The following is a 20,893-nucleotide window of genomic DNA, read 5'->3' as shown; positions in this document are numbered from 1 at the left end:
CAGCTTGACACTCTGGTGCGCATCACTCGTAGGGAGTTAAAGGCAGGATGCATGACATTGTTTGAAGACTTAAGGTTGTCTACAGAAGTGCTGAAGCCTAGCGAATTGAAAAATCAAATGATGCTGGTCATGTTTAGCATCCAACCTTACTTAGAATTTGTACATATTGACAAACAGAGATTTGTGCTAGCTTGATTCAGAATGGAGACATTTCATCTCCTCGCCAGTCTATCCAACATGGTCGACTCTTTAAGTTAATTGTCAATTCATCTTCTCAAAGCACTATACATATTGGAGTTTTGTTTGCAAATTTTATGAAGTCAGGAAGAGGTGTTTAATTATTCACTTGTTTATGTCTTGGAATTTTATACAGTGCCGGCCTGCATGTTTGTTTTCACAAACGTTACTGTCTCTTCTTATTTACAATGTCATGTGACATTTTTTCTGGGCTGGGATTGATCGCAGAAGAATGTTAAATTCTTGCAACTCTCCCTTCGATGACCAGTAGTACTTTTTTAATTGTAACCATTAATCGTATGGAGTCTTCAATATATTTAATGTATATGTGATGTTAGATCTTTATCAAAATAGTGGTTTTTACGTGTTTTATGATATGCTTTTTGGATTTTCTGAAATGAAATTGAATAAAGCTTTTTTAGCTGACTGATAGAGCAGTGGGCACCCTAGCATATAAGGCATTGCAGGGATTCGAGGTAGGTTCCAATTATTTGTCCGGCAGTAGATACAGATGATCTTGGTCTAAGAAAGTGGTAATTCTTTTAAACAATTGTTAATATTAAAAGAATCAGCTCACAACTGCATTTAGCTAAGATGACATTGAAATCGACATCCATTTAAAAGTCCTGTAATATATTGTAGAATAACTATACCAGAATTGATTCACATAGATATACAAGTTAGTTACCACATTTAGTTTCTCTGTTCTGGAGCACATCAACCTTGCCAGTTTTGGAGTCATATAGGGTTAATTTCATTGCATTCACTCCTGTTCCAAACAATATTTGGCATGTATTTTTATCCAATCTTTGAAATGGTAATCTAGAAATTTAAGAATAGTCACAATACCCTCACTTTATAGGTCAGAAAGTACATCATGCGCATTATGCAGATTATCCAAAGATAGAGGCAAAATGGTAACTTGAAGCACTCTATATATTACCTCTACCTTTGTGCATTAAAATCCACTCTCTCTATCTTTGGCTGAATTCTTGTGTTTCATAATATTGTATACAAAAATATAATCTGACATAAATATAATGTCTTAAATGCTGTTTACAACAATATTGTCCCATTGTGTGTGGTTGAGCGTAGTTTTTTATTATTAATTTCTGTGTAATAATGCTTTTGTTTTTTTGGGGTGTTTTATATTTTTGTCATTTTTCAAAACAATATTCAGCATACAGAAACAAAGAGCTAGCAATAATCCCTTAACATCCGTATGTATAATACAGCTGGAAGCCTGAAAAGGCAACACCGGCGGTACGGCAAACAAATGAAACAATAGAGACAAGCAATTGATATAAAGCTTCCCGAAAATGTCTTCTATCTAGCAATAATTTCTAAGATATACAACATATACTGAAATATACCATATGAAGCATTTGTAATACAATACCAAAACACCGCACCACAATGGAGAGATGCGATGACATAGCAAAATAGAACAGAATAACATAACGTGCGCATAAGAGCAATTCATCGTCATCATTTTACAATTATATAAAGTTATATAATTATCTACCTTACATCAAGCTTCAAAAAAGAACACAGGGATATGTATTCCTAATAGAACTAATAGACCCGCCCTCTCCAACCTGCCCCATCATTAGAGGTCCATCATTACAAAGACCCCAACTGAGTGTTGAAGGAACTATAGGCACAGAGCATTTTCGTACTTCCAAGCTGGGGACATCTGACTTTAGTACATGGTACATGATGTCCTATGGGACCCAAATAGACAGGAGAGATGAGTGTCTCTAAATAGTAATGTTCAATGACATGAATATAGTCATATTTCAGGGAAATATATCTGACAAGATAGGATTACATACAAAATTAGGCCAAAAAAAAGGTGTATAAAGAGAACTGGAAGCTAGAGGAAAAAAGAGGAAGAGGAGGAAAATATCAAAGAAGGTAACAGAAAAGGCAAAGGCAGAAAAAAGAGAATGAGGAAAATTAGAGAGGACAGAAGACAGGAACAAGTTTCAAATAAAAATGAGCACGATAACTAGAGAAAAAATGGTGATGTAAAGATGGTAATAATAGTGAAAATTACAATGATAGTAATGATAATAATAGTAATAGTAATAAGAATAACTATAGTAATAGTGACCAAGGGGGAGGGGAGGAAGAACAGAAAACACGCCTACGGAAGATCAGCGTACATAAGGGAAGGAGGGAAAGGTATGGAGGAATGCGTGAAGAGAATGCATGTGCGCACTCAGTAGAGTACAACGTGTAATAAAGAAGAGTAGAGTAAAAAGGACTGGTTCGTACTGAGGTCTAATAAGAAGGTTAAGATTAAGATTATTGGAGAGGCACGGTTCCACTGGGGCATTTGTGATGTATTCCGCAGAGGGGGTAATCAGGTCATCGGCCCAGAGAGAAAGAGCGCCCATGTCTGTAGAAACATATCTGTCTTATCCTGTAGATCATAAATAAAATGCTCATGTGAGGCAGTCTGATACATTGTAGAGATCCACTCCCCGTGGGAGGGTACACGTGTCGCTCGCCAATATCTGAGGATACATATCTTTGCCGTGGCTTTTGCAGTGTGTAACAAGTGACATTGTGGTCTGGAGAGATTAGGGAGCTCCCTGGTGTCGTGTAGTAAGAGAGGATGAGGGGTAAGGGAAAGTGGCAGGGGTAGTGTTTCCCTAATGAATGGTGTTTGGAGAGCCCGAATTCCTCCTTAAATTCCGACAACGTGTTCCACCTGTCCCCCATAAGAAACTGATCTACCCTCACGAGACCTTTCAGGCCCCAGTCCTTCCAAAAAATGGTCTTTCCTCCAATAAGGAAACCTTTATTGCCCCAGATGATTGCCCTGTCGTGTATGTAGGGATTTACATTCAATAATCGGTGTGCCTGCCGCCATGCAATACGCATGGCCCCAATCATAGGGTTGTGAATGCAGTGGGGAGTCGAACCTGCGTTGTATATAACTTGGAGTCCTGATTCGGCACCTGAACGCAGTTGTTCGATTTCCACCCAATGTGGCGGATCTCGTATTCCTGGGAGTAAATAGACCATTTGCGATAGGTGTAGAGCCAAGGTGTAATGTTCTACTGAGGGAAGACTTAAAATTCCGTACCCACGTCTGGCAAGTAGGGTGGTTGGGGGCAACCGCGGACGCAAGGATCCCCAAACAAAAGACCAAATATGATGATCAATCCCTCGGAGGAGGGACAGGGGTATTTGTAGGGGCAGCATACCTAAAACATACAAGAAACGTGGCAAGGTCACCATTCACACCGCCTGAACTCTACCCCACATAGAAAGGCCCAAATGGGTCCACTTTGCAAAATCCCGTTTCATACTGCAAATTAAAGGATCCAAGTTATCCGCCACCATGTTGTCCAAACCTCTGTTGGCATCAATGCCCAAATAACGGAGACGTGTCTGTTTCCATTTAACTGGAAGTCCCTGGACCGAAGCATAAACCGTTACTGGAGATAATGGTAACGCCTCACTTTTGTCCCAATCAATTCAGTAGCGGGAAATATGTTCAAACTCCTCCAGAACAGCTCGAAGAGCTGGAAGAGAAGTGGATAAGTCAGTGAGAGTGAGGAGAATATCATCAGCATACAAATAAATGGTGGATCGACCACCTGGAACCGGGATGCCGGAAATAAGATTGGAATTGCGTATTAGTGCCGCTAAGGGCTCCACGGCAAAAAGAAATAATAACGGGGACAAAGGGCAACCTTGACGTGTCCCCCTACTAATCAAAAAAACATCAGAAAGGAACCCACCACAGTTTACCTGAGCTGTCGGGGAGTTGTAGAGCAAACGTACTCGGTTGTTTAAATTCGTCCATAAACCAAAACGGCGCAATACTTCGAAGAGGTACCACCACTCCATTCGGTTGAATGCTTTTTCAGCATCAAGTGAGAGGGCAAAGGCCTCCTCCTGTGCATCCCGGGCAATCCAAATAGTGTGAAGTAATGTGCGAAGATGATTTCTAGATGAACGGGCCGAAACAAAACCCACTTGATAACGATGAATTAAAGAAGGGGCGACTTTCCTGAGGCGAGACCCCAAAATCCCTGCCAGTATCTTAATATCTCCACTAAGAAGGGATCTAGGGTGATAGCTACCGCATAGAAGAGGTTCTTTGCCCGGTTTGGGGAGAACTACTATGGAGGCTTTGTTGGAAAGAGGATGTAATGTACCCGTTTGATCAGCCCCTCGGAATGCCTCATACAGTGCATCCACAGTATCTGCTCCTGTCCATTTATAAAACTCTGACGTGTATCCATCTTCACCAGGTGCCTTATGGTGCCAAAATAAGCTATTGATGTAATTGTCCTCTTTCTTGGTGGAGGGGGGAGGGGTTGGCGATTGATCCTCAAGCGTTAACTGTATTTGTTATGATTGAGCTTTACTCCTGGTTGGGTTATCTGGCCATTTCTCTTGTGAATGTTACGCTATCCTGAGGTTTGGCAATGGCTCGTGTCTTGGAGTGGCAATGGATATACACTTTTGTTACTAGTATCTTGCATGTGTTCTTTCATGCAGCTTTGATTGTTGATTGAGGTCCTACAGTCCGGCATTGTTGGCTCACCTTTTCCCCCCCTTCCCACTCATTTCCACTCAGGGTATGGGCCTTTTGTCCTCATGCTGGGCTTTCCTGGGATTGTGTTCCGTGTTCCTTCTTCTGGGTATTCCTTGCCTCAATTGTCATTTTTTCTCAATTCTGGGAACTTAGTCTGTTAGTGTTACTGACTTTAGTGTACATGATGTGGACTGCATATTTCTTTATTACTACAGTTGGTTCTTTTTTTATTGCTCCTTATCAGAATGATCAATTAGGGCGTACCTCTTTCTCCCCCTCCCCTTTCCTGACCTCTCCCTCAAATGTATGCCATCCCATAGCTTTGTTTGCGGGGAAGGCCCTTTGGAAATCATGCTAGTTAACATGATAGATTTCCTTGTCCCCCTCCCGGTTCCCTCTGATGACCACCTGGCGCGCGGGTCTTCCAGGTTTTGACCCGCAGTTTAACAGGACTCCCAGTGACAAGATATTTCCTGATCACTGCAGCTATCGCTTCTTCCCTCTTGTTGCTCTGGTTTTTTTCCTTTTTTATTATATTTTTATTTTTTCTTCTCTTTTATGTTTCCCGTTTTATCTTTCACTCCCTTCCTCTTTTTTCTCTTTTCTCTTCTCTTTCTTTTCCTTGACCAAGGGGTTTCCTCTTCATCTCCCGCTTTGCCTTCCTTAATTATCCCATTTCAAAACACAAGTTTGCGGAGTACTGCTATATTTAGCTCTTACATATATCTATTGTCTTACCGATCGCAAATTCCCCAATTATTTGTAAGTCTGCGCTCCTACTCTGCTACATAATGGGATTGGTGAAACCACTTACAGTTCTCTCCTGGAACGTACATGACATGACTCATTATATCAAGCATCAGAAAGTCCTCTCTAGACTTCTATCAAAAAGTACTGACATTACTCTTTTACAGGAAACTCACCTTACTCCTTCTGAGTCAGAAAAACTCAGTAGAGATTGGGTAGGCAAGGTGCTTTATAGTGGAGCACCACATGTGCATGGTGAGTCGCAGGGTTCGGGGAGGAAATGCGGGGTTGCAATACTTATTCGCCGATCCCTCCAGTTTAGGCTTCTTAAAACGTGGAACGATCCGGATGGGCGCTACGTATTGGCCAAGCTTGCTCTGGGATCGTCTACGATTTGTATTGGTTCCATTTACGCTCCTATCGGTTCCAAACGCTCTTTTTTCCTCTCTCTTAACAGAACTCTGACAGAAATTAGGGCCTGCCAATACTTATTGGGCGGGGACTGGAATTTAGTGCAAGATGTCATCTTGGACCGCTCTAGTGGTCTGGATGAGGGTAATAATGCAGACCGGGCCCTTTTCCATGATGTTCTATTAGACCATGGTCTACTGGATCATTGGCGCCTTTGCCACCCAACGGATCGCAAATATAATTTTGTCTCTGCAGTACCTGGGACTCAATCTCGGCTAGACTACATTTTAATTACCCACAGGTTATTGCAATTGGTTCGTGTATCTGAAATTCTTCCGGCCGCATTGTCTGATCACTCCCCAATTTTGCTAACTTTGGAGCTGGGGATGGCCTTGCCAGGTTGTAAGCCTTGGCATCTCTTAAACTCCAGATGTCGATCCCCGAAGGGAAAAGAACAACTCAGGTCTCATCTTGCCACATATCTCCAGAATAATAGGGGTTCTGTCTCCTCACCGCAATTATTGTGGGCGGCGACAAAGGCGACCATCAGAGGGCAGCTTATGAGGGATGTGGCCATTTTCAATGCCCAAAAGAGAGTTTGACAGAATGACCTGGAAATCTGCATCACTCAGATCACCCGAGAATATACTCGAACGCCCACCTCAGCCATTCGTCGACGTCTGGAGCTAGCCAAAATGGAACGCAACTCGCTCTATACGTCACGAGCGGAATTTGCCTGAAAGGCCGCCATCATTCATGGCGAGAAGGCAGGCCGTCTACTGGCTGCTCAATTCCGTCAGAGGGAAGTGGCGCTGGCCATCCCAGCTTTACGCAATCCTGACGGTTCGTTTATCACACACCTACAGGCAATTGCGGGGGAGTTTGGTTGTTTTTATCAAACTCTATATACGCCGGAAACTACTGAAGATATTGGGCGATTGGAGGCCTTCCTTGATAGAGCAAACATACCATGCTTTTCAGATGAGGGCAGAGCACTCTTAGAGGGTGATATTAGAAAAGAGGAGATACAGCAGGCTGTGGCCAGTAATAATGCTTTTGTAAACAATGTTTAGGACCCAATATATCAGTCAGACAGTATTCTGACTACAGTATTCTGGTACAATACCAGTTGAATCCAGATTAAGTCTCCAAGTGTTCTTGCCATTGCAAAGCTGCTGTCATTTCTTAGATCGTTAAGTGAATTGACATCTTTGATGTCAGAGAGTAGTTTGAGAGTGATTTTAGAAATAAGGGTAAGCAAGCTATTGTAGTATGCCCCGGTACTTACCCAGAAATATGCATTATTCATCACAGTCTGACTAGAAGTAGTTATCTCTGAAAGGTCCATAATTAATAAACTTGAGCTTGATCTTGCAAGAACGCAGCTGATTTGTAGGTTTACAGAGGGTAACTCTACAGGACATACTATTCTACCTACAGTATAATTAGTTTTCAAGTTATTCAGTTAGGGTGATATACATTTTCCTGCTCCTGTCTTTATTCAAAATGTATATGTGGAAAAAATACCCTTTACCTAAACATTAGTATCTGATATAGACTTCTAGTTGCAGATTCTTTACCTTAGATTTTCCCCCAGGCCTCTGACTGGATCCAGAGATTTTCCTTCGGGCAATACCCTTGTGCGTTGGTAGGTGCCGCCGGTCGACTCCGCGGACGTCGTTGGCATTGTAGTCGTCATGATGATGTCGGGAGTAGTATATAGACGCTGCCTTCGCGCAGTGACATCAGTTCTTTTTTTTCCACACCTCGTGCTGATCCGGAGAAGAGCTACCCTGGACTCTTTTTGACCGACTTTGACCGTTTTGACGATTTTGTGAGAAATTTGGTTCGTCGAGGATGTCCCCGAAGACCGGTTTCTAGCCGAGTGAGGACTGTCATTGTACGATGTTGGTGACGGATCCTCATCGGGTTTGTCTGTGGTGTCTCGAGTGCGACCCGAAGTCGTGCTCCGAGTGTTGGGCCATGCACCTGGAGGCTTTGAGGGAGTGGTCCCTAAAGCTCATGGAGGCCTGGCACTCAACTCTGCGTAAGTCCCCGTCTTGATCGAGAGGAAGGTGTTGAGACCAACCCGGAGCCATCACCACTCGCCTTCTTCCAAATCCTCGGGTCAAGGTAAGAAGAAGAAGAAGTCATAGATATCCCATTGTTCTCCGACTTCGCCCTGTCGCTTGACTGACGCGACACAGGAGGGGCATCCACACACAAGGCCTCTGTCCTCGGAGCCTGGGTCGGCTCCGCACTTCCCTGAGTTTTCCGGAGCGACCCCCACCCAGCTTAAAGAGTTTTATGAGGCCATGTGCCTCATCTTTGGGCGGTCCGGCCCCGATACGGCACCTTTGGGCCCAAGGGGTTCGGATGAGGGGCCTTTGGGTTCCGCACTGGCGTCTTTGGCTCCGGCCACTGAGATCACCTCCGGATCCGCACGCGGATCCGCGCTGGCACCGGTCGTACCCTTGAGACCTTTCCCAGAGCCGGGTCGATTGTTGACGCTCTCAACGTCAGTAGTGCCCACTATCGATGTCGACCCGATTCTTATCCCCTACAACTCTGAGTCGGTGCAGCATCGGCCGATGCCGCCTTTGACTTCGATTGGGCCTATCTGCCCCAGGTCGGATTCAGACCCTTTCTCTTATGGGTACGAATATGGGGAGAGATTGGAGGGGTCCCTGGACTCTTATGAATACCATGATGACCCATCTTTGGACTGGGCTCAGAAATTGGGTGCCACCAGTGGTCTGGATACTTCTCCTGACACTGGCATGCTGTCTCTTCCTACCGTGGCTACAGCGGAGGGAGTGACTTATGGTATGGTGTTCAGTAGGGCAGCTGAGGTCCTTAGTCTTGAGCTTCCCACTGTTGAGGTCAGGTCTAATCTCCTGAAGGAGGTGCTTCAGCCTGGGGCTTCTACTTCAGAACCACTTTTGCCGTTTAATGAAGCCCTCACCCATGTCCTTTTGGGTACCTGGGTCAAACCCAACACAGGGGCTCCTGTGAATAGGACTATTGCATGCCACCATTGGCCTGCTCCGAATGACCCGAAATTCCTGCCCCAACACCCCACGCCTGAGAGTCTTGTTATCCAGGCTTCCTCTTCTTCTGGCGCATTCCTTTCCGCACCCCCGGACAGGGAATCCAAAAGACTTGAACAGTTTGGTAAGGAGTTATTTTCTTCTTCCAGTCTTGCGCTGTGGTCTGTGAACACCACATGCCCTTTGGGCTGCTATTCCCACTCTTTGTGGGATACGGTTGCGCAAGTCCTGCCGCAGATACCAGAGGAGGCCCGTGCTATCGTCTCCCAAGCTGTGAACGATGGGAGAGATGCGGCAAAGTTCACAATCCGTTGTGGGCTGGGCATGACCGACTCTCTGGGCAGATGGGTTGCTACAACGGTGGCCTTACAATGCCATGCCTGGCTGCGTACTTCTGGTTTTTCTGGGTATGTCCAACAATCGCTCATGGACATGCCCTTTGATGGCTCACATCTCTTCGGAGACAAATCGGACTTGGCCATGGCGAGATTCAAGGATTCCTGGGCTACAGCTCGGTCCCTTGGTCTTTCCTCTGCCCCTCGTCCCACAGTCCACTTTTCACCACTTTCGTGGCCACGGAAGGGGCTTCCTGTCTCGTCATCCACCCAGCCACGGTGTCACTGATACTGTTCAGCCTCTGCGTGGCCGGGGATGCGAATCCCATGTGGCCGTGGGACAGGGAACCAGAGGTCTACCCAGTCCACCTCTGTCCCCGCTGCAGCCTCCTAACCCTCCTAGTCCGTCCCCTCACTCCCGTCCAGTTGGTGGCAGGATTCACCATCACCTACCCCACTGGGAATACATCACAACGGACAGGTGGGTTTTGCAGATAGTTTGAAAGGGCTACTCCCTCCCTTTCGAATCTGCTCCACCAACCATGCCTCCATCCTTAAGTCACCTTCCAGAGGATCATTTGGCACTTCTCCGCCAGGAAGTCGCAGATCTCTTGGCCAAGGGAGCTATAGAAAAGTTCCCTGTGCCCGAAGTAGGTCGTGGTTGTTATTTCTGCTACTTTCTGATACCTAAAAAGGACAAGGGCTTACGTCCTATCCTAGACCTTCGGGACCTAAACTACTTCCTCAAGAAGGAGAAATTCAAAATGCTCACCCTGGCTCAGGTTCTGTCTGCCTTGGACCCAGGAGACTGGATGGTAGCGTTGGACTTGCAGGACGCTTATTACCACATCCCCATCCTGCCTGCCCACAGACGTTACCTACGATTCGTGGTAGGTCACAAGCACTTTCAGTTTACTGTGCTCCCCTTCGGCCTTACCAGCGCCCCTCGGGTGTTCACGAAAGTGATGGCGGTGGTTGCTGCTCATCTGCGCAGGTTAGGGGTCTCAGTCTTCCCCTACCTTGACGACTGGCTGCTGAAGGCAGAATCGCCCCAGAAAGTCATCTCCCACCTTCAGACTATGGCGAACCTCCTGCACACACTGGGGTTCACTATAAACGTGCCAGGTTGGGGCAGCCACATGGGAGAGGCAGCGATCAGAGGACTCTTGTCTCCACTGGAGTCTGGGCTCCATATCAGTCTTCTGGAGCTCCGGGCGATAAGGCTTGCGTTGAAAGTATTCCTTCCCTCTCTCAAAGGGAAAGTGGTGCAGGTGTTCACGGACAATACTACCGCCATGTGGTACTGCAACAAACAGGGCAGAGTAGGGTCCTGTACCCTTTGTCAGGAGGCACTACGCCTCTGGACATGGCTGGAACATCAGGGCATTACCCTGATGGTTCAACATCTGGCGGGTTCCCTCAGTGCCAGAGCGGACAAACTCAGCCGTCGATACACAGCCGATCACGAATGGCGTCTCCATCCGGAGGTGGCACAAGGTCTCTTTCAGCAGTGGGGAGAGCCTTGGTTAGATCTGTTCACCTCTGCAGAGAACGCTCAATGTCAGCTGTTTTGCGTGTTGGAGTTTACAAGGCGGCACTCGCTCAGAGACGCTTTTCGTCTTGAGTGGAACTCTGGCCTCCTTTCTGCCTTTTCCGACTATACCTCTTCTGCCCAGAGTTTTCAAGAAGATCAGGAACGACCGGGCCCAAGTCATCTTGGTGGCTCCGGACTGGGCACGGAGAGTATGGTATCCAGAGCTATTGAGCATTGCTATCGATCCTCCACTCAGACTGCCTCTTCGGGCGGATCTTCTGTCGCAGTAACAGGGGACGGTTCTTCACCCAAACCTGTACAACCTCCGCCTTCATGCGTGTGGAGATTGAGCGGCGACAGTTGACGACTTTTGATCTTCCACCCAAAGTCTGCGATGCTATCTTTGCATCCAGGCGTCCCTCAAACAAAACTGTATACGCCTGTTGTTGGAATACATTTGTGGCATAGTGTACCAACAACCTGTTGATCCCCTTTCTGCCCCTCTATCTGATGTTCTTCTGTTCATTCTTTCTTTGGCCCAGCTGGGCTCTGCTTTGGACACCCTTAAAGGGTATTTATCTGCCATTTCGGCCTTCCTTAGGTTACCTGATCAGCCCTCCCTTATCAAATTTCCTATTGTGAGTAGATTCCTAAAAGGCCTCACCCATTTATGTCTTGCTGCTATCACCTCTGCTTGCAAGGTGAGTGAGCTTCAGGCTCTTTACTCAAAACCTCCATACTTGTCTGTGCACCCTGACAAAGTAGTGTTGCGCACTAAGGCTTCCTTCCTTCCTAAGGGGGTAATACATTTTCATGTAGGCCAGTCCATCACTCTGCCTACTTTCTACGCACCCCCACACCCTTCCCATGAGGAGGAGAGACTACACCATCTGGACCCAAAAAGAGAGTTGGTGTTCTACCTCAATCATAATAAAGATTTCCAGGTGGACGATCAAAATGTGCTACGCTTTGACCAAGAAGCAACCTCCTGACGGCTTGCATGCTCATTTCACCAGAGCAACTGCTGCTTCCACTGCGTTAGCACGCGGAGTTTCTGTCCTGGATATCTGCCAGGCAGCTACGTGGGAATCTCTGCACACATTTGCTAAACACTACTGTCTGGACAGCCAGGTCTGTCGGGATGGCTACTTTGGTCGTTCGGTCCTGCTGGACTTCCTAGATCTTGGTTCCCAGCCCACCACCGAGGATGGCATAGCCTTGGTATCTATTCTAAGGTATGGAATCTGCAACTAGAAGTCTTTATCAGATGTACAAGTTACTTACCTTATGTAATGAAATATCTGGTAGAGACATATTCTACTTGCAGATTCCTTACCACCCACCCATGCTCCCCGCTTGCAAACTGATTTCAGGTCCTTAGCTCTGGCGCACCAATCTCAATGTTCTTAGCGGCTCTGCGCTTTGGCGTGGAAAGTGGTTAAAAGAAACTGGCATCACTGTGGGAAGGCGGCATCTAGCTACTACCAATGTCATCACGGTGACTACGACGCCAACGACGCACGTGGAGTCTACCGACGCCACCTACCGACGTGCAAGGGTATTGCTCAAAGAAAAATCTCTGGATCCAGTCTGACACTTGGGGAAATTCTAAGATAAGGAATCTGCAACTAGAATATGTCTCTACCAGATATTTTGTAACCGAAGGTAAGTAACTTGTACTTCACAACTTGTTTGCCAAAAAGTCTTAATTCTGCCATGCTTCATTGGTGACAGCTGATAGTACTGTTTTGATTCACCGCCTAATACACATTTGCTAACAAAGAGCGCTACAGATGGACACATCTTTGGTTCCCCCTGTATGGATATGTTCCAAATTTACCTTTCAGGGTAAGAGTTAAGTTTCTCATGATCCAAGCATAGACACAAATGAATTACCTCTTACCAACTCAATTATGCAATGAAATAAAGAAAGAATATTCGTTTTTAAAGGAAATAATCATGGATTCTGTGCTGCAAAGTATTCCTTTTGGGTGGTTCTAAAAATAATTCATATAATATAAAATTTCCCACTACAAACCTAAGCATGACAGTCAAGTTAACCCACTCATAAGTTGCAATTTAGTAGCAGTATTCATTGTTGTGTGGACCTCTCCCATGGAGTGAGGACACCGACATATCTATGAATGGTGAAAAGCTGCAGCTCTTGATCACCCCATTACCTTACTTTATTCACACTCCATGAGGTATGTGCTGTCATTATCCATTTTCCCTGGGTCTGTCCTTACAAGCCTTCAAGAACATTTTAATCTGTCACCCAAATTTATAAATATATGTTACTCTGTGGATCACTTCAAATTCCACCCTCATACCTGTTAGTCACACTGTGCACGGTCCTTGGTTCTGCTTTCTGGGTGTTCTTCCAAAATTCTTGTAATGATAATGAACCATCACATAGTATCTTGAGGAACCATACACTTCTTCTAACCTTCCCACCATGGAATTAGAGGCGTCCGTCCTGCCGTTCATCTACGATTGGGGGTTATGCCCTTGGGCGTGGCCTGCCTTCTTCCACCTACCTCTTTCGTTGGAAGGACACCTTTGCTCCATGGCTTTTGAAACCTCTGTCTGATAAAGGATAGCCATTTTAGAATCTATATAGCTCCTTGTAGCTTTGCATTATAAGGATCAAGGTCAACATTTGTGGTGTGAAATATCTTCCATGATGTGCGTGCACTTTGAAAAGGCTTTGAGAGTCATACAGCAGATCTTGTATGTTTTCTGCAAAGCATATGCAATAAGGTACATTTCCTTATTTGAACTCTAATTCAGTCACCTGTGGTCTCTTGGTACACTTATAACAATTTTTCCCTCTTTATGGTATACCCATGTTAAATATCTACAAGATTTTCTTCTGCATTACACTGCTTCTGTAATGAACATTCATTTAATTACATTGTAGTTGCACCATATTTCCTACTACAATCAATGTACATTGCTTCTATCTTTCGAAAACTTGAATTTCTTGTGCATAGAAATGTGTTTCTAGTTATCCTATAGTCATTACTAATTTTGAACTTGCGAGTCAATGGTTAACCCAGCCTTTTCTCACCACTCATGGTGGCTTTGGGTCAGTACTTTAAGCACCATCTTAGAACCCATGGAGAGTCTTGAATTTAACTTAAACCTCAATTGTAAAACTTCTTCTTTTTAATCACCTTCATATAGTTAAAGGATGTTTAAAAGGTCATCAAATGATTGGAAAGACAATTCAACAAACAACCCAATAAAGTCATTCATAGCCATTCATGTTTTATCAGGTAGCAACAGGCCCAAAAATGTGGTGACCTAAATGTTTCAGCTGTACAAATTTCTACCTCTACTTGTGAATTTTAAAACTTTACAGAATAGTTAATTAGCATCCAACTAGTAATTAGATGTTTTGTGTAAGCAGTTGCAAGAAAACATATTGATAACTGAAAACCCATCTCTTGATGAAACTGTCGAAAGAAAGTGTGTGTCATGGAAGTCCAGTGAAGAATTCAAATCCACTCATATCTTGTCTTCTGTGAACAACATCAGCACCAGTCAAATTATTCGGGTGAAGTAGAATGAGTCCTCCAAGAATCAAAGATAAACAGAGTTTTGCTAAAGATGTAGAAACTTTGCCCATATTGCAAATTTCAACAAATGTCTAGTGATAAAAGTTGAGTACAAGAAATGTGTAAAAATGACACTGCTGTACATGATAAGCAAAATACGTTGTCTAATTGCAAAGAGAATTGATGAGCGTGAAGAACCTTTAGCTGAAGATTATATACTGGTAGTGTCTGAATTAATGAACAAACAGTTTGGTTAATTTAAAACATGCCAAATTCAATGCATGAATACAGTTACAACTCTCGGAACCGAAATAAAATAGAGTAAATCACTATGTGCATCAGATAGAAATTCTCAACATGATCCAAAACCATAATGAGTGTTGACCTTATTTACAGTAATATGCTTCTTGGTCTGACAGAACAGTGGCCCTAGACAGCTACAAAAAATATATATCTAATCACAGTGTGTATCAAATAAACATTTCTGATCATGATCCATTAATTTAATAAATCTAGACAACTGTGGATTACCTAACTCCTTTAAATCAGCAGATTAAAGTTTGCCAACAAGTTTGAATTACCAGTTGATCTAAGGGGTAATTTTGTATGCATGAGTAAAAGGTCTGGTCATGTACGTAGGATGTAATATGGCTTCCTTCTTGTAGCCATAAAGGCAACAGTTTCAAGACACAACCAGATGTACCCAGTCAGGTATCAAATCCGAGGTTGGAACAGACCAAGTTGATATTTGCTTAATTTAGACATGATATAAACTGGGAAATTGACTCCCAAGTAGGATTGTCCTTGGCCACAAATATAGGAGGATTATTTTTATCACTGCCAAAGCATGCAAGCTTTTACTCATGTATAATTTATCTTCTAGATATGGTAAATATTTAAGAGACTTGTTGACTGATACATATTTTTTTTTATAAATCATTGGTCATAATAGAATTCAATTTTTCCATAATGTTGAATTGTACAATTGTTGACTGTGAAAACGTTGTCTATGGGTTGTTAAACTCTTTTTAATAATATTATTGTTATATATGTTTTTTTGATGAGCAACAAAGAACTCTTTTTTTTTTTTTTAAAGGTATGGCACATTTTTTAGGAATGCAGCTTGTTGTAGCATAGCTTATTAAGTAGGATTGAACTCTGAATGACCTGGGCCTCCACTGTGAAGGATGGTATGATTTAAAGCATCCTATGCAAATTGCTTTGTGCCAGATCAACAAAATTAGCAAATTTGCCAAGAGTCACTTTAGCACCATAAGACTTGGTTGATATACATTTAGCTTTGGCAACTCTATGTAATGGAACTAATGATGGGCAGTGCAATGTTTTTGCAGAGGTGTTTGATGTGAGCCTAAGGAATTGGACTTAGGTCTTAAGGTTGATATATATTGTCTAACGCTAGCTGACTCATTAAATAATACGCCTAGATAATTATAGATGAAAATTCAAACACTTTTATTGGAATTATTATTTCATGTGCCAGGTTTCTTGGTGTTTTGAACAATGACTACTACTTTGGTAGTATCAAGGTTTATTTCCATACAGTATTTTGAGCAAAGTGCATTAATAAGTTTCTGCCAGCATGCTTCCATTTTATTTAATTAAACAATATCAACAGCATATTGGAAAGAGGTAGTTATTTGACTGAATAAGAGGGCACCTATTGATACTATTGCTAAGAACTGAGATTTATAAGTTAAACAATAGTGGTTCTAAAACACATCCCGTTTTAACCCCCATTCTGTTTTTAATTTTATGGAAAACAATGTTGCCTTATTTCAATGTAATTGGTGTCCAGGTATTGGAATATAATACCTGAATTGCATGTGGAGAGAGGGGGTAGGGATACCATCCTACTTAATTTACACCACAAAGTTTTTCTTGACCCTGTGGAATGTGAACTGAGACACCTAAGAAATCATAAATACAGGTTTTTGCAATAGTTATTTCAGCTTTTATAGACTGTGCAAGGATATTATCTAAAGTTCACATAGTGTCAAATGCCTGTTTGATTGATTGAAACAAGCTCCTGTGTGTAGGCCCATTCTTGTAACTTGCTTAGTAATAATTTTCTGAAAACTTTTTTCCTTCGACTATCAAATGGAAGATCATAATAAAGTTCTGATGTGTGGTCACCTTCAAAAAAGAAAATTCATCTTTTGGCTTGGATAAACAGATTTATAACAAAGTACTGACCTGAGAGTTGTTGCTACCCTAAGTAAAGGTAAATATTTCTGTGGGTATAGTTAGGGAATGCTCAGGCCAACAGTCAAGGTATCAGACCTCCTATTAGTTTTGTCAAATCAACCTCAAAGAATAGTGAGCCACGTGACAAAATTGAGCTCAGATCTTTTCTATAGCTGGGAAAATTTTAAAGAAAATTTATAGACATAAACGTTGAAGTTTGCCAGCAGGACAGTACTTTTGAGATTACTCATGAGAAAAGACAAGCCCTTACAGTGTAGTAGTGCTCACCAAGAAAGCTTTGGTGGGTCAAATCTACCTTCATAAGTACCCAGAATTTACATACATTCAGAGAAGAATTAGAAGTTAAATAATTGTAGGGGCTTCTGATAAAAGATTAGGAGCTGTTCTCCCACACTTTGTAGGGAAATAAGAGTTTACACTGGGCTGTGCTTCCCAGTCAATAAATACTGACTGGGAATAAATATGTAAAAGCTAATCAATTCACCCAAAAGGACTGTTTAAGAATATCTCTATTAACTTGATTTACAAGATGAGAGTGTATGGGCTATGCAAGATAACACTACCCTTAAGGAAGTGCTCAACTTTGTTTCAGTATTTGGCCCAACGTGGAGTGTCTTTCTGAGCAGTGATATACCTTCTGGAAAGCTACTCAATGATTATCAGTTGAAAGGTGAATCATCCTTGGAGATGACAAATGTACGGCTTTGTTGCTTATCAGGGACAGTACACAAAGGGCATCTATAGGTTCTACACACACTGAACGCAAGATATGTTGTATATATTGGTGGCCCCATAGAGGCAGGGCATTTACTGTAAGATAGAACATTATGTTTAATGTCAAGCGCTATAAAATCCAGAAACAAATAATGTTTCACGTAGATGTACCTAGGAAATCCTGAAGCAGGTTTGACACAGAGTTCTTCAGTCTCTATTCAGTAACAGTCCCCCACATTGATAACCATTCTAGATACTGAAAATGTGGATTACATTCTTACTGCAGACATTTTTATAGCCTTATGAAAAATGTTGCTTCAACAATTAGTATTTTACATATGTTTTGATTAGAAAAGTGCCTATTTATTATGACATTGTTTTTCACTTTATCCTAGGAAAAATAAACTTGTCTCCTAATAATGCAATGCCTTAATTTTGTCAGCATGGCAGAGTAAGTGAGCTCCGGAAACGTAGGTGGTTTGATGGAAAAATCCAATAGATCATTTATGAAGGGCGATCCATAGTCTCTTCATATTTGTTTTATTGAGAAAGTAGTTGACTTCCAGATTCAAAGATCAAAACGTGCTCATGCATTTAGAGCCTGCATCATGCAAGGTTAAGTATGCCATGGCTGCCACCCAGTATGAGGACAGTGTTATGACTCTTAGCACTCCAAGGCCCTCATTGCAAGTGGCCTCCCTATTAGGATTTGAGTAGAAACAGGAGATTCTGTCCAAATTGGAATTGTGAGTCACATGATAATAGTGCATGTAGTGTTACTGGATATAAACTACCAGGTCAAACCTTTTGCCGCATGTCCCAATACTCAGTGTCGGAATGTGTGTATTTAATGCAGAAATGGATGATTTGTACATGGTATTCCAGACTGTGAACTTTTAAAGGCTCTTGGCAGGGTTTTTGCACCTCTTCCTTGCCTTCTTCTATCATCACAACGGGGCGTCATTTAATGGTTTAAATAGTAGCCCTCCGATTGTACTCAGTGTGGCAATCTGGAATAAATATACCTTGGAAGTGGCCTGCATTCAAGGAGTTTAGTTGTGCCCAGTTGTCATTTTATTATATAATAAATATTTCTACAATTTGAATGATGTCTAAAGAAGAAAATATTCCTGACTGAAGTAAGATGGCAACATCCTAATTTTTTTTTTTTTTATTCTTTGGTTTACTTCTGTCTACAGAGCAGAGTGGAAATGGTTAATGGTGTTCTGATGATCCACAATGTGAATCAGTCAGACGCTGGAATGTACCAGTGCTTGGCAAAAAACATACATGGGACCATGTACAGCAGCGCAGAACTAAAGATTTTGGGTAAGCAAATATGTTTGCATTGCCTCTTTTGTTGTGCGTTTTATGGAGTTGTTTACTACTTTGTAAAAAAAATATTAACACTTGGATCGTGTGATTAAGGATGTTTATGTCCTTTTGTCCTTGTTCAAATTATCTAATAATAAATTGATATGAAATATTTCCTTCTAATTGTCGTAAGCTCTTATTTGGCAGGATGCAATGTGAAATCTTCCTACACCAAAAATAAACAATATCTACATTAGTACATTAGATATTCTACTTTAAAATTGCCTCCATTATCAAAAATTGCAGACAAGACAAAAATAGCCACATCCTTCCCCAATGTTTCAGCAGTATTGGTCCCATCCTGCGTTCTATATTTCCACTTTAAAGCTGTCCCCATTGGATCCTCAAAAACTACTCTTCTACTCACTGATGCTCCTCCTTGAGTCTATTTCCTGTGGGCCCGTGGATCGTGTTGCTCAGTATGACTCATACCTCCACTTTTGTCTCATCTTGCTTACACAACTGTCAGAGTGAATGTATGAACGGAATTATAGGTAGAAGCCCCAGTTTTTCAGTCAGCAGCAATCACAATTCATACTACAGGATGGTCTCTTCCATGTCTGCTAGAGGAAATGACTACTATACTCAAGGTTTTAACCTACAGCCTTATCAAGCCAAACCATTTGAAAATTGTTGCTCCCATGCATACTAAAGCACTCCTGCTCCAACGTGGCTATTTCCTCACAGTGATTGAGCTGACTAGTAACAATTGTATTGCTGCTGTGCCCGCGGAAGTCTTCTTCCCGCCTCGGGTTCAGATACCACAAGTGCTCCAGTGAGACACCATGGCTTATCTCTCACCACTGGAAGTTGACTGGATCTTTAGACTCAGTGCAGAGTGTGGTAATTTGATTTATTTATTACAACTCAATGACTTGGAAAATATAAAACCTTTTAATCACCATACCCAAATTTATCCATAAAGGGAGACTCCAAACTCAACAAAGTTTCAAAGCTTTATTACAACCACAAAGCTAATGTAACATAAATGGTGCACAAAACTATATTATAAACACACATGAAAACCGTAGGCTGACCAAAACGTCGAAAAAGATTAAAGTTTACCAAACATGAATACTGTTAAATACACCTAAAGAATAACACAGATTAACAAAATTATAATATGCACATTAAAGTCAGATTTCAAAGCAGATGATCAGTAAATCATCAAAGATCAGTTAATAACGTTTAATTTCAATGCTGGACCATCCTTATCTCTAATACTAATTTTGACCTGCATGTGTGGGAACGGGCTAAAGCATGCGGGCAAAACTAAAGGAAAGACAAAAATTATTTGGAAAGATCATTTAACTGGGGTAATTCACTATAAAAATATACAGGTGTAAATATCTAAGGTGAAAAAGAAACAAGACAATACACTTAGGTTATACCTCTCCTTTTGGGACAGCAGACAGGAAAGTTTCTTCAGACAGTGTGTTCACCTTTGCGTAGGATCTGTAGACAGCAGCATCAGGACAATGCAGAACACGGGCTGCACATATTAAAGGAAATTCATAACATAAAATTGTGATAGGGTAGAAGACTTGGAGAGGGACAGGAGGTGACAGCATGAATACCTAAGAGGAACTCTCAGGCTTCAGCAGACAGCAGCAGTCCAACTAAAACTTTCTAAGGTCTCTCCCTAACTAGTAATGTCTGGACATTTTCATTTGGTTATCCAGGTTGGCTCATTGTATGCGCAAGGATCAATATCCAATAGGGTTTCCACACGCCCATCAGGTTTTAAACTATGCCGGATTTTCTCAAAGAAATGACATGATCTCGATGAATTGATACAGTCCCACCAGAGTATTACATTTTCTCATTTGTTGTAACATCAGGAACCTTTCTCACGGTACATAGGATGAGTCAAACAATTCTCACAGAAAGTTATAAGGCTTCCTGTCTTGTTCGACAGCTAGAACAGGTACTGTTACTTTGTAAATTTCAAAACATGTTTTCAATCTTGTTAGAAATGGGGTTTCTGGTTGGCTAGGGTATGCACCTCACCCAGGCAGAACCTACCCACTCTAGTTACACGTCCAAGATAACCCCTGCTCACCCCCTTGGTAGCTTGGCACGAGCAGTCAGGCTTAACCTGGAGGCAATGTGTAAAGCGTTTGCACAACACACAACACACAACA

General features: G+C 42.5%; 1 protein-coding gene across 6 annotated transcripts in view; it reads left to right on the top strand.

Annotated features, from left to right (window-relative positions):
- The window catches only part of CNTN5 (contactin 5), a 3,179,309-nt gene that overhangs the window by 2,515,586 nt on the left and 642,830 nt on the right, over positions 1-20,893 (top strand). For all 6 annotated transcript variants that reach the window (XM_069202389.1, XM_069202386.1, XM_069202392.1 and 3 more), the window contains one exon: positions 18,575-18,704. In XM_069202389.1, coding sequence (XP_069058490.1) covers positions 18,575-18,704 — 130 coding nt within the window. The remainder of the gene's footprint in view (positions 1-18,574; positions 18,705-20,893) is intronic.

The sequence above is a fragment of the Pleurodeles waltl genome, chromosome 8 (assembly GCF_031143425.1).
Source record: "Pleurodeles waltl isolate 20211129_DDA chromosome 8, aPleWal1.hap1.20221129, whole genome shotgun sequence".
Classification (NCBI taxonomy): Eukaryota; Metazoa; Chordata; class Amphibia; order Caudata; family Salamandridae; genus Pleurodeles; species Pleurodeles waltl.
This window is presented reverse-complemented; position numbering and strand designations above follow the sequence as displayed.